The sequence below is a fragment of the Zootoca vivipara genome, chromosome 12, assembly GCF_965207765.1.
Source record: "Zootoca vivipara chromosome 12, rZooViv2.hap1.1, whole genome shotgun sequence".
Taxonomy (NCBI): Eukaryota; Metazoa; Chordata; class Lepidosauria; order Squamata; family Lacertidae; genus Zootoca; species Zootoca vivipara.
Genome location: NC_142595.1, coordinates 264,565 through 278,733, shown reverse-complemented (window position 1 = coordinate 278,733; position 14,169 = coordinate 264,565). Strand labels below are relative to the sequence as shown.

The following is a 14,169-nucleotide window of genomic DNA, read 5'->3' as shown; positions in this document are numbered from 1 at the left end:
TAGTGTAAGGGCCTATGCAATTATATTTGTTTTTCTCTTAAGTGTATAAAAGGGCAGTAAGATAATGACACAAAAAGAGTGATAATTGTAGGTCTGTGTCTTAGCAAATGAATTGTCATTTTAGATAACTAAAAAAATAATAATAAATCATATGTTCCATTCATTTCACACAAGCTGCTGAGTGAGACTGAACACTCAGCTGTTTGTTTGAATGTTTGGTGTTTGGTCTTAATCTTGTTCATACAGATGGGAGGCATTTGCAAGTTTAATATGTTTGCACCAGCTAATTTCCCCCCTCTCAGTCAAAATCCTGATTGGCACATTAATACATGTCTGGATTACACAATGTTGGTTCTCTCTTAAGATAGTTCTGTATTTTACTCTTTAAAATGTTCAAGTGTTCCCATGTTAGAGACTGAAATTTTTCACGAGCCCCTCAACCTGTTGATTTTGTATTCCTTAGATGTAGTCCTTACCTCCCCACTCCCCGCCCAGACCATCCATTTACATTTTGGCATAGAGGAAATGCATTTGCCTCCCCCCCCCACCTTCTTCTGTGTGTCAGGCAAAAAGTTGGAAAGCAGATGTGGGGAAACTTTTTCGGGCCAGGGGCCGCATTTGCTTTTGGGCAGCCTTCCAGGGGCCAGAGGCAAATTGGGCGAAGCAGCACAGGTCAATTTTGCGCAGTAGGCTAGTTTCTACACACAGTCACACAACCCTCTCCATCCTGACAAGCAAGAGGCATGATCAGAGCACAGCGACACATCCCGGGCAGGGCTAGTGAAGGGCATGGCCTAGAGGAAGTTGGGGGGACCAGATGGAGAGGCCTGGTGGGACACATTCAGCCCTTGCGCCTGAAGGACTCCATGCTGGTGTAGGGATGTCTTCCTCAGTAGGTACCGTACAGGCTCACAGGCCTCAGAATCTTTGCCCTTTTTGCTCTTGAGCCATTCTCTTCCCCTCAGTCCTGTCCAGGGTGTTTCCTGTCAACAGGGGTGGAGAGCCTTGTCTTTCTGGATGGTTCTAGTTACAGGTAGGTAGCCGTGTTGGTCTGAGTCGAAGCAAAATAAAAAAAATTCCTTCAGTAGCACCTTAAAGACCAACTGGACAATGACAGCTCCCTTTCTCAAGCTCTGGGAGGAAGACCTTTCATTGCCTACAGACAGCCACCCAATCTTAAACAACTCCTCACCCACAATAATACAACCACCAGACTTAACATGGACACTGGTACCAGAGCCTGCAATAAACCCAGATGCCAACTTTGCTGCCACATACACCCGGACAACATCATTACTGGCCCCAACAACATCCAACATACCATCTCAGGACTATTTAATTGCTCATCTTCTAGCACTGTGTATGCCATCAAATGCCAACGGTGCCCTTCAGCTCTCTATATTGGACAAACAGGCCAAACCCTACGCCAAAGGATAAATGGACATAAATCTGACATCAGGAACCATAAGACAGAAAAACCAGTAGGAGAACACTTCAATCTCCCAGGACATTCTATACAAGATCTCAAAGCAGCTGTTTTATTACAGAGAAATTTCAGGAACAGACTGGAAAGAGAAGTTGCTGAATTGGAAATCATTACCAAGCTTAAAACCACGGAAGCACCTGGGATGAATAGAGACATCGGATTCTTATCTCATTATGCATGATCAAGCTTTCTTTAGCACCTCAGCCCAGGACTAATTGCAGCCATCAGCAGCCATTAACAGCCATCTACAGGTTTACCACTCCCATCAGCCCACCACCCATTCCCACCCACCCCCACCACCCTCTGTATATATATAGGGTCTGACACTTCTGTTTCTAGTGTATCTGAAGAAGTGTGCATGCACACGAAAGCTCATACCAAAATATAAACTTACTTGGTCTTGAAGGTGCTACTGAAGGAATTTTTTTATTTTTTTCTGGATGGTGTTGAGCTCCCAACTCCCCTCAGCGCCAGCAACATTGGTGTGCTGGAGGATCAACACCCCTGCTTTAAGATACTGCGTACATGCAGATAGAAGCTGCTGCCCAGGGGCTTGCAGGTGGTAGTGCCTTATGTGCTGGCTTGGTCTGACACACCACTGGCCAGCAAACAGTTTGGTGGTTCCTTAAAGGCTGCAGTAGCAATTTGCTCCTTGATCAGAGGCTGTGTATAATCACCTCTCCATCTGGTCACAGGCACAAGATAGGCATTTAAGTGGCCATGCCCATGACATGTTCCCACCTGTAAATGTGCAGAGATAAGGATATATTGGGAGAACATCTATGAAGAGTTAAAGAGAATGCTGAAATGTAAGATTACGAAAAAACCAGAAATGTTCCTACTAAATATAATACCGGAAGATATAGGAGAAGTAAATAGAAAACTATTAATGTATGGTATTGTAGCCGCGAGGGTGCTGATCGCTAGAAACTGGAAAAGTAGAAACATCCCTAGTATAACAGATTGGCAAATACTAATGAAAGAATATTCACAGCTAGCCAGGACCACTGGGAGAATTAGAGGACAAACAAGACAAAAAATAAAAAAGGAATGGAGGATTTTTGATGAATATATAAAAACAATTAAGTAATTAATACTCAAAGCAGACAAAAACCGAACCAAGTTGAAGGGTCAAAAGATAGACAATAAAGAATTTATTTTGTGGATGATGAAGAGGAATAGTATTAGCTACAAAGATATGATTGGAAGTTGTTGGTATTTTATGTATTGTTTGTAATTTTTGTAAATTTTCTTTTGCTTCTTTTTTACTTCTCACCCCTTCCCCTCCACCTCCCTTTTTTTTCTCTTTTCTCCTGTGCCCTTTGTTTTCTGTCCCTTTTTATTCTTGATTTTCGAGATGGAAAACACATAATATATTGTACTCTTGGTGTTTCTTTTTGTCTTGATTTGTGTGTAAATATATGTATGTTTTTAATAACTGAAATAAATAAACATTTAAAAAAAGACATGTTCCCACCTGTGAAGAAGAGATACCTATATATTCAGTTTCAGTGGAACTCTGTAAGGTTTGCTTCTTGTTGCTGTGTCTCATAGTCCTTTAGGACTTGCCCCTCTCTCCTGATTTTGACAAGCAGATTTAAGGGCAGTCAGTCTGCAAGAGCTAATGGCTATCACTGTTTCTGAAACCTTATGCACAGTCAACTCTGAATTGGGAAAAAACCTCACTTCCCTGGAATTAGCAGTGCAATAACTGGATGCATGATCCAGGGTTCAAGCAGCAGAAGGAACAAAGAGCAGCTTGGGAAACCCAGTCATAGGTGTTTGTGTCTGAAAAAGGCAGCTGACATGGACCTGCCTACAGTTCAATAGTTGGGGTGAGTTTTAAACACTTAAACAAGTGCAAATCTCTTTGGAGAAATGCAGCTTAAAGGTTTTTCTGACATCACAGCCATTCAAACTTTGAAATAAGTTTGGAAAGCTGCCCTATCTCCAAGGAAAAGTACCCATGCTTGCATACAGAAGGCCTCAGCTTCAGTCCCTGCCATTTCCAGTCAGAGGATCTCTGGTAGCATCAGTGAATGGGAAAGGCCTCTCTCATCCCATCCTAGAGAGCTGTCAGTCAGAGTAAGCAACACTGGGATAGATGGCCAAACAGTCTGATGGAACCCCAGGAGAGCTGCTGCCAATGTTTGTCTATGTGAATTTGAGCAACTAACTTTGCCTTCAGTTAATCTATTACAGTCAAGGTGTGACAGTTAAAATATATAACCGTAGCATCATACATTTCTATATTTTGTGTGTAAGAGATAATTTAGTGAACGTGAAGTGCTTACTTTGGGGGTGTGGAAGTTGTGACCTCCAGAAGTTTGACTGCAGTTCCCATCATTCCTGACCATTGGCATGAATGGGACAGATGGGAGTTGTTGTTCAGCAACATTTGGAGAGTGGCAGGTTATCCACCCCTGGCTTGTTTGTATTCTGTTCCTTGTTCTGTACATTACAGCACTCTTTTCCCTCTCTTCAGACAGGTAGAATTGACAAATCCTACCCCACAGTTTGTGGCCATACGGGACCTGTTCTTGACATAGATTGGTGTCCTCACAATGATCAAGTCATCGCCAGTGGCTCAGAAGACTGCACTGTCATGGTGAGTCGCTGCATTAAGCATCTCAAAAAGTTGTTTCTTGCTTTCGCTCGGAAGTAGTTTTGTAGCCCTTCATTAAGTTAGCCTTATGGTAGTCATTGGCAGCCAGTCATCCTTGTTCCAGCTTTAAAATACAACTGCTGTGGGCCTATAGATGGTACACTGAAAGGCAGAAAATATTACTTGCCTTGTCACAGAATGCAGAACTGGAGTGAGTAACACTGAAAGGAAAATTGGCCTTCACTGCACTTGAAATGGTTCTAGTTACAGGTACTGTAGGTAGCCGTGTTAGTCTGGCGTAGTCGAAACAAAATAAAAAGTTTTAAAAAATATATTTATTAAGAATTTTATACATACAAAATTACTAAACATGATAAACACAAACAAAAATACTAAGAAAATACAACATACAAAAAGTAAAACACACACACAAAAAAGAAAAAAATATACAAAATTCAGAAAAAAGAAAAAAGAAAAAAAGAATACTTCTTATTTTTATAACCTTCTAAATCTAATGACTTCCTCATCCTCCTCCTGCTACGCTTCCTTACAATTCATATTTAGTAAATTCTAAATCTTTACATGAATTCTAAATTAGCATTAATATTATCCTAATTGTCACAGGGTCGCTGGTGGCTACTCTAGAGTAACAACGCCAAGACGTTGCCTTTTCATGCTTTTATTATGTGCAGACTATTTACAGTGCGGCAGCTATACAATATACATGTTCTCAGTCTGGGTCAGTACCCCGGAATGGGGATTCCCGCGTTTTCCTCCAACAAAGTAGTCTTGGGATCCCCAATCTCCTCCCCCTCTTCTTCACGCGCAACTCCGGAACTGGAGGGATGGGTCTCCTAGCCGTGCTTTCCGACCTCCCTCTTTCCCTTTCCCTTCCTTCCTCTCCTGGTCGGCGCAGGGGCTCTGTGACCCTGTCAAACCCCTGCCCTCTGCTTCCTTTTTCTCCACTGGAATCATCTCCCTCCCCACTCCCGCTGGTGCTTGGAGAGGAACTCGTCATGATGGGAGGGGGTAGTCTATAGTTCCTGTCCCTCACACTAATAATATTGTATCTATTTTTCCTTATCCTTAAAATACTCAACTATATCTTTCATCTTAATTCTAATTTCCCTATCTTCTAGCGATATTTATTTTCAAACCCTTGTATAATCTACAACATCCTTGTATCTCCCTCACCACCACTTGATCAGTCTATTACGTGTTTGTTTTTCAAATAGCTTTTAAATTTCTTCCAGTCCTCCTCCGCTGCTTCTTCACTCCGATCCCGGAGTCTCCCCGTCAACTCAGCCAGTTCCATATATTCTATCACTTTTTTCTGCCATTCATCCACCGTTGGTAATTCTTCATTCTTCCAATTCTTTGCCAGTAGTATCCTTGTTGCCGTTGTGGCATACAAAAAGAAAACAACCTCTTTCTTAGGGATATCATCCCCTGTGATCCCAAGTAGAAAGGCCTCTGGTTTCTTAGCAAAAGTGCATTTCAGCACTTTTTTCAGTTCATTATAAATCTTTTCCCAGAAGTCTCTCACTTGGGGGCACGTCCACCACATGTGGAAGAAGGTACCTTCCTGCTTTTTACATTTCCAGCACTTATAAATCTTAGCTAACTTTACCGGAGTCAGATACCATCTATACATCATTTTCATTAAATTCTCTTTTAAAACTGTACTCGCGGTAAATTTCATATTGTGCTTCCATAACCTTTCCCAATCTTCCACCATGATGTTGTGCCCCACATCACTTGCCCATTTGATCATAACACATTTTGTTTGCTCGTCTTTCGTATGCCATTCCAACAATACATTATACATTTTGGATAAATTTTTACTTTTAGAATCTAACAATTCTGTTTCTATTTTCGACTTTTGCATTTGAAAACCAACTTTCTTATCCATTTTAAACATCTCATTGATCTGATGATATTGAAACCAATCCGTTACTTTACTCTTCAACTCCTCATATGGTTTTTACTTTATGAGCTCATTTTCTTGTATTAAAATATCCCTATATCTCAACCAATTTGTTGACATATTCAATCTTTTTCGAGTTTTGGCTTCCGCCGGTGAAATCCATCTGGGTGTTTTTGGTTCTAACAAGGCTTTATACCTATTCCAAACATTAAGAAGAGTTTTCCTGATAATATGATTTTTAAAACCTCTATGAACTTTGGCCTTGTCATACCATAAATATGCATGCCATCCAAAGGCATTATCATGACCTTCCAAATCTAAAACATCATCATTTTCTAAGGCAAACCATTCTCTTAACCAGCAACAGGCTGCTGCTTCAAAGTAACAAGACCAACTAAGTTTGTCATTGGTATGAGCTTTCATGCGCATGCATGCACACTTCTTTAGATACACTGAAACATAAGTCTCCAGACCCTTATATATAGTGAGAGGGTGGGGAGGGGTATTGCTCAGAAGGGTGGTGGGAATGGGCATTTGACTGATAGGTGTGGAAACTCGTTGACGACTGTTAACGACTGCAATTGGTCTTACAGGAAAAAGCAAGGGGTGAGATAGCTAAAGATAGCTTTGTCATTTATAATGAGATAAGAATCCAATGTCTTTATTCAGACCAGGTCTCTCCATGGTTTTAAGTTTGGTAATGAGTTGCAGTTCAGCAACTTCTCTTTCCAGTCTATTTCTGAAATTCTTTTGTAATAAGACAGCTACTTTGAAATCCTGTATAGAATGTCCTGGGAGACTGAAGTGTTCTCCTACTGGTTTCTCTGTCTTGTGATTCCTGATGTCAGATTTATGTCCATTTATCCTTTGGCATAATAGAGACCCAGGTGGCGCTGTGGTTAAACCACTGAGCCTAGGGCTTGCTGATCAGAAGGTCGGCGGTTCGAGTCCCTGTGACAGGGTGAGCTCCCGTTGCTTGGTCCCAGCTCCTGCCAACCTAGCAGTTCGAAAGCACGTCAAAATGCAAGTAGATAAATAGGAACCGCTACAGCGGGAAGGTAAACGACGTTTCCCATGTGCTGCTCTTGGCTCCCTTGGCCAATAATGTGAGATGAGCGCGCAACCCCAGAGTCGGTCACGACTGGACCTAATGGTCAGGGGTCCCTTTACCTTTATCCTTTGGCGTAGGGTTTGAAATTCTGTTCTGTTCTGGATTTTTGTTTGTCTAAACATTGAATTAAAAAGCCACACTATCAAGTTAGGTGGATTTAATTTTATATAGCATTAAGTTCATACCACAGGTCATGAGTGGCGCTGTGGTCCCTTGCACAGTGCTTCCCACATGCCTGACAGCCAGCTAGTTGTCGGGCACCACAGCACAAGTGCTTGGCAGTCCTGAACTTAGGGCTTGCAAAGCTTTCAGCAGGGCTGGGCAAGGCAATGGAGTTCCCCACATATGGCATCAGGTATGGGGCAGTTGGGCATGGTTTGGGGGAAATAACCTCACAGGCCAACTTGGGACCACTTCCAGGCAGTGTTTGAAATCCCCTGGATGCCATGATCCACTTGCAACCAAGTTGGCTGGGGCAGCAGAAAAAAGAAAAAGAGAGAGGGAGGAGCATTAAGGGGCTTTGGTGGGGAGAGGAGGAGGCAGGATCTATGTGCTACAGAAGAATCCCTGAGAGGAGAAGAGAAGAAGAAGAGAAATTGGGCAGTGTGCACATGCTGGGGTACAGCCTTCAGCTACTACAGCCTGCTGTCATTGCCAAGAGGAGAGAGAGAGAGAGAGAGAGAGAGAGAGAGAGAGAGAGCGCACAGTAGCAGCGAAGCAGAAGTCCAGTCTGTCTCTTGCTAAGGGAACAGTGGCAGGAGGAGCAGCAGGAAGCGGCTTACTGCCTGCCTGCCCTGCCTGGTGCTCATACCTGCTTCTTGTTCTATTTCCACCTATTCATTGTCCTCCTCCTGTTTTGTTCTTGTGTTTCTCTCTCATCTCAAGTGCATGGTTGGGATAAATGATAAACAATAGATAGTTAAATTAATATTATAATTGCCTTTTCTCTCTAGTCCAGTCGGAGGGGGGTAAATTTCATACCCTTTTGGTCGTAAGCTTAAGGTCCCAATCAAGCAAAAATGAAAAGGCAGCAAAGTAAAAACACTTCAAAACTCTTCAGGAATCCGAGAGGCTCCACGCCTCTCCCTGGCTTGGAAGGGTGTCATGTGAATTTGCCCAACTTGTTGATTCCAGGTAGAGCCCTGAGACAAGAAAGAAAGCTCTCTTAAGGTGCACAGCGGGGAAACAAACTTTGAAAAATGTCTTTTTATACTGATTCTAAGGTATCTGTGTAAGTCACTTTGAGTTCCCATGGCAAAAAAAGTAACTACAGTGGAAGTCAAAGAGAATCCATTCCGGAAGTCCGTTCAACTCCCAAAAGGTTCAGGAGCTCCTGCTGCCAATTGGAAACCATCAGACGTTTGGGTTCCAAAGAACGTTTGCAAACTGGAATAGTCAGTTCCGGGTTTGCGGCATTCGGGATCCAAGGTACAACTGTAGTAAAGGTAAAGGTAAAGGGACCTCTGACCATTAGGTCCAGTGGTGACCGACTCTGGGGTTGCATGCTCATCTCGCATTATTGGCTGAGGGAGCTGGCGTATAGCTTCCAGGTCATGTGGCCAGCATGACAAAGCCGCTTCTGGCAAACCAGAGCAGCACATGGAAACGCCGTTTACCTTCCCGCTATAGCGGTTCCTATTTATCTACTTGCATTTTGACGTGCTTTCGAACTGCTAGGTTGGCAGGAGGGATTCGAACCGCCGACCTGATCAGCAAGCCCTAGGCTCAGTGGTTTAGCCCACAGCGCCACCTGGGTCACAACTGTAGTACATTTAATAAATAAGAAGGAGAAGGGGGAGGAACCTGAAAGCAGGGTAAGAGAGGGGGAATTGAGGCATGAAAGGGCAACAAGGAGAAATTAAACATTGGGAGGAATTTCACAGAGCTTAGGATTATTAGAATTTTATGTGGGAGATGGAAGGAGAACTAGGGAGAATGATCCAGAGAAGTGGTTTCCAAACTTCCCACTCACAGTTCACTTGAAAACTGCTGAGCATCTGGGTGGACCACTTAATGATTGTTCTACGGTACCTGTTGTTTAGCAGCTGTAATGCACTGTGCCTTGCAGTCTTATGGAATTCAAACTGTAATACAATAAAATACAAAACATAAGAAACAAAAGAAGCAATAGACATACAATTAAAATCAATGTGAATATTTATTATGATGGATGTGCCGCTAATTCCAGGATGAAATGGGCCCACTGGCCATTTATTCACCATTCCTACATTACATGCAGTTGGGAATTTCTTTCCCTGTTTTATTTTAAACTGAAAAGTAGCCTTGGGGACTGTAATTAAGGGGGCTGGAGGAACATTAGGTTACTGAGATATTTGCTCAATAACATCCTCTCCCAGCTGTTTTTTCACCTTATTTTTTGGGGGGGATATGGGGAACCAAAGGGAAGTAAATGTCCTTGGGGATAGTGATCTTGGGCTGACATGCAGCACTAAGAGCGAAGATTAAGCAGCCTATTTTTCCTGTAGCTTTTCTGCTATTAATAGTACCCTTCAAGGCTGCTTTTCAGTTTTTGAGATGAAGAGCTCCAAACTGAGAAATTTACACAATCACGTGGCTGAGGCCTGCTCCGTGTCCTCAGAGGCGATCACTTTTGAAGTCCCATAATTCCTCAGAGATTCTCCAAGCAACTTCCCTTTGCTCATTTTGCTACCAGAGCAAAACATTTTTATGTTTTTAAAAGGTCTTCCTAAACACACTGATAGCAATCAGTCTCTGATTTAGTTTCCCTTCTACCCTCTTCTTATACGGGGACCCCCACAGACTCCCATCCAGGTCCATTCAGACCCATGTATGCTTAGTTTCAGCAGTGAGAGAAGACTTGCATGTTTTTTTAAAAAAATAAATAAGTTTTTTCACAATGCAGAGAGGTGAGCAGTCCAGCCCTTTTGGCTTCTTTCTTGCTTAACTTCTAGAGGGGTTTCCTGTAAAATGCTGCCATGAGGCCGCCTAGTCTGAATGCTCACTTTGAAGAACGATTTTTCTCATGCCAGGAAATAAGGAACTGCTTAAATGTGGATTCTTCAGAACCTTTTGAATGTTGGTAATGTACTGCAGGTTTTGTCTTCTTCAACTGGAGAATGTTGGATTATATTAGGGTTTTTTTGGAGGATGCCAAATGGCTCTTCTCAAATGGGAGGAATTAATTTCAGCCTGAGTCATTCAGTCTGTTCTGCTGGTTTTCCTGGACATCCAGGATCTTCAAAAAAGCAAAAGGTTTGAATCGACAGTGATGCCAATCATGGCTATTGGCTTGCTAAGTGAATCCTTGAAATTCCAGACAAATGGATTATGCTGATAGCTGTGGGGTTTCTCAGTAAGTCACTGGTGGCCTATAGTTCCCTTGAAGCACCTGGGTGTCATGGGCGGTAGTGGGTGTGATATAAGACAGAACCCCAGTGAGACGAGAAATAATTATAACTAGATCCTGCCATGGAGAGATCTCAAAACTGAACTGGTAAACTCATCATGGGCTCTGAGGCAAAGCACTCTCTTGAGGCAGTGTAAAATCCAGGAGGGAAATGGATAAAGCAGAGCTGAGGGGGTGAGGAATTTCTAACCAGGGTTGAGTTTGTGGCCAGGCTCACTTTGGCTCAGCTCTTCTTTGTACATGTGCAGAGAACATTTTCTTTGCCACCAAATTAACTACAGGTTCTTTCTACACAGTTGGAGTTGGGGACCAGCCTCCCAGATCAGAGGATGTGGCTTCTCTTCAGCCCTAGAAATTCATCTTTGTAGAAATGAACAGCTGAAACCATCCCTTTCCAAGTGGCTGCCTTTGTCGTGTTTAGGGGCTGTTCTGCCAGATGTGGCTGCTTTAGTTTGTTCCTTGTGGACATTCATGTGGCAAATTGGTTAAGGAAAGGAAGAAGACAAAAACATTGGAGCGATTCTATGTCATATCTTGGCATAGAATTATAAAGTTGGAAGGGATCCCCAAGGGTCATCTACTCCAACCTCCTGTAATCTAAACTAAGCATCCGTGTCAGATAGCCATCCAACTTCTGCTTAAAAATCTACCACCTTCCAAGGGAGTCCATTCCACCATGAAACAGCTCTTACAGTCACAAAGTTCGTCCGGGTGTTTAGTCGGAATCACTTTTCTTGTAACTTGAAGCTATTGGTCCTACCCTCCAGAGCAGGAGAGAACAAACTTGCTCCATCCTCCATGCGACAGCCCATCAGATATTTGAAGATGGCCATCATATCTCCTCTCAGTCTCTTCTTCTCCATGTGAAACATAGTCAGTTCTCTCAACTGTTCCTCATAAGGCTTGGTTTCCAGACCCCTAGCACTTGGTTGCCCTCACCTGCACACATTGCAGCTTGTCAATATCCTTCTTAAATTGTGGCGCCCAGAACTGGACACCGTATTCCAGGTGTGGTCTGAGCATGGGAGAAGAGAGTGCTACTATGACTTCCCTTGATGGGAACAATGTATTTTTGTTGAAATAGCCTAGAATAGTATTGGCCTTTTTTGCTGCTGCATCACACTGTTGACTCATGTTCAGCTTGTGGTCTACTAAGACCCCAGAACCTTTTCACATGTACTACTGGCGAGCCAGGTGTCCCCATCTTATGTTTGTGCAGCTACTTCTTAGTGTAGATCCTTAGATTTGTCCCTATTGAAATTTATTTTGTTAGTTTTGGCCCAGTTATCCAATCTGTTAAAGCCATCTTGAATTCTGTGTCATTGCCTACACCTCCCAGTTTGGTGTCATCTACAAATTTGATGAGCATCCCCTCAACATTTTCATCCAAGTAATTTATAAAGACGTTGAACAACAAGGGGCCCCGGACTGAACCCTGTAGCACCCCACTCGTCACTTTTTTCCTGGGTGATGAGGAACCATTAGTGAGCACTCTTTGTAATTAATAAATGTTGCACACTGCCTTGAGGTCTCTTGTAGCTGAACAGTAGTATTTTATTATTCTATAGATAAACAAACAACAACTTAGCAATTAGAGACATCACTGAAGACTACCCGACCTCCCTGCAAACAGATCATAACATCTTGCTCAATAACCTCTGCATAAACTTTCTGCTAGCAAATTAGGATGAATATTCCAGAAACCGATTGTCCGAAGGAATCCTGTGAAGCTCTGCTGTTTTTGAGGGCAGCTGTCAACAAAAATGGTTGTCAGAGGTGTCACTTATTGGAATGAATGTGTCTGACATCATGTAAATTCATGGCACCTAGACTTCTAATCTCAGCCAAATCTAGGAATGCTTTTGTGGTCAGAATGTTTATGAATTATGGAAAAATGGGGCCATGTTAGACCCAATCTCGGTATTGCTTTAGTTACCTTATTTTGCATGACATGGAGGGCTTAGCTGACCACATGTGTGTTGGGGTCTTGCTGGTCAAGTATGTCTTTCCTTGTAAGTATTCAAGTTGGCACGTGTATTAGGTTCTCAGTTTGTGCACCTGGAGCAAAACCGGTAGTTGCTTGGGCATTTCCCATTATGTAATGTTTGGCCTCCTGAGTGTAGTCTCTCTGCAGTCAGCAGTGCCCGACTGGTTGTGAATTTACCAGAGCGCAGCAGTTCAAGAGAGCTGCAACTGACAGGTCTGTAGGCCAACCCTCGCAAGCAAAGAAAGAGAGGCTGTGGCCTATGTACAAAAAAAAGGACCCCAGACCATACTTTGAGCACTCCTGCATAACGGGATTTGGACCTGTTTGTCTTTCTCCCATGTTTCATAGACCTGACTCAGGCCTGTCTTGGCTTCTGCTGCTGTGCTGTTATCTGATCTGTCTGTTAGTCCTCCTGCTTCCCCAGTTACCTGTGGAAATCTTCCAGTAGTGTACTCTCACACACTTCAATCTAGTTAAACAGCTCCGTTCATGTTAAAGGGTTGGCGTTTCTCCTTATGATGCAGGCCATATGGCTGCCTTGGTGTGGAGGAAAGATCCAAATGAATGCAACTGAAGACTGGTAAGGTTGAGCCTACCTAGCAGCAGTGAAGGCAGCAAAGAAGGCATACTTAGCTGCCTTCATTGCATCCTCATTATGTCGTCCAGCAGAGCTTTTACAGGCTGGCCCAAAGGAAGTGATAGGACCAATGGTAGTTTGCTGTGACTTGTTTGCAATGCATTTTGAGGATAAAATCACTTGCATCCACCAAGACCTTGACTCAGCTGAAGGAGTCTGAAGGGCACATTTAGAATAGAATAGAATAATTTATTATTTAACAAACTAAACCACAGTGAGGCTTACAGGGGAGTTTGAAGGGGGACTCTGAGGGCCCATTTAACAGACTAAGCCACAACAACATGTGGCAGGACCAGCTAGTGGCTGATAAAAACCAGCAGGGAGGGAACAGCTGCCTGGGCCAGGGAGGTGATCAGTGCCTCTTTACAAACGGGGGTGGTCCCTGCCTGTTTGAAGGAGGCAGTGGTAAAACCACTCCTTAAGAAACCTTCCCTGGATTCGAAAAGTCTAACTACCGGCCAGTTGCTAATCTCCCTTTCCTGAGCAAGGTTCTGGAGCGAGTGGTTGCAGAACAGATCCAGGCACTTTTGGAAGAAACTGATTTTCTGGATCCATTTCAATCAGGTTGTAGGCCCGGTTTTGGCACAGAAACTGCTTTGGATGCCCTGTATGATGACCTCTGTCGAGAGAGAGACAAGGGAAACATGTCCCTGTTAATTCTTCTCAACCTCTCGGGAGCTTTTGATACCATCAACCATGGCATCCTTCTTGAGCGACTCTCTGAACTAGGGATGGGTGGCACCACTTTGGATAGTTGTTCCCAGAGGGTGTTACTTGGGGAATGCTTTTCAGCCCCATGGACCCTTCAATGAGGGCTTCCGCAGGGCTCAATCCTATCCCCCACATTGTTTAACATCTACATGAAACCGCTTGGTGGGGGGGTTATCCGGAGGTTTGGAGTACGTTGTCATCAACATACTGCTGACACTCAGCTCTATTTCTCCTTTACATCTGCAGGTGAGGCAGTGGAAGTGCTGGACCAGTGTCTTGCCTCAGCCATGGACTGGATGAGAGCCAACAAAGTGAAG

General features: G+C 43.4%; 1 protein-coding gene across 4 annotated transcripts in view; it reads left to right on the top strand.

Annotated features, from left to right (window-relative positions):
- The window catches only part of CORO1C (coronin 1C), an 81,313-nt gene that overhangs the window by 53,799 nt on the left and 13,345 nt on the right, over window positions 1-14,169 (top strand). For all 4 annotated transcript variants that reach the window (XM_035134427.3, XM_060282033.2, XM_060282034.2 and 1 more), the window contains exon 3: window positions 3,972-4,094. In XM_035134427.3, the coding sequence (XP_034990318.1) occupies window positions 3,972-4,094 (123 nt within the window). The remainder of the gene's footprint in view (window positions 1-3,971; window positions 4,095-14,169) is intronic.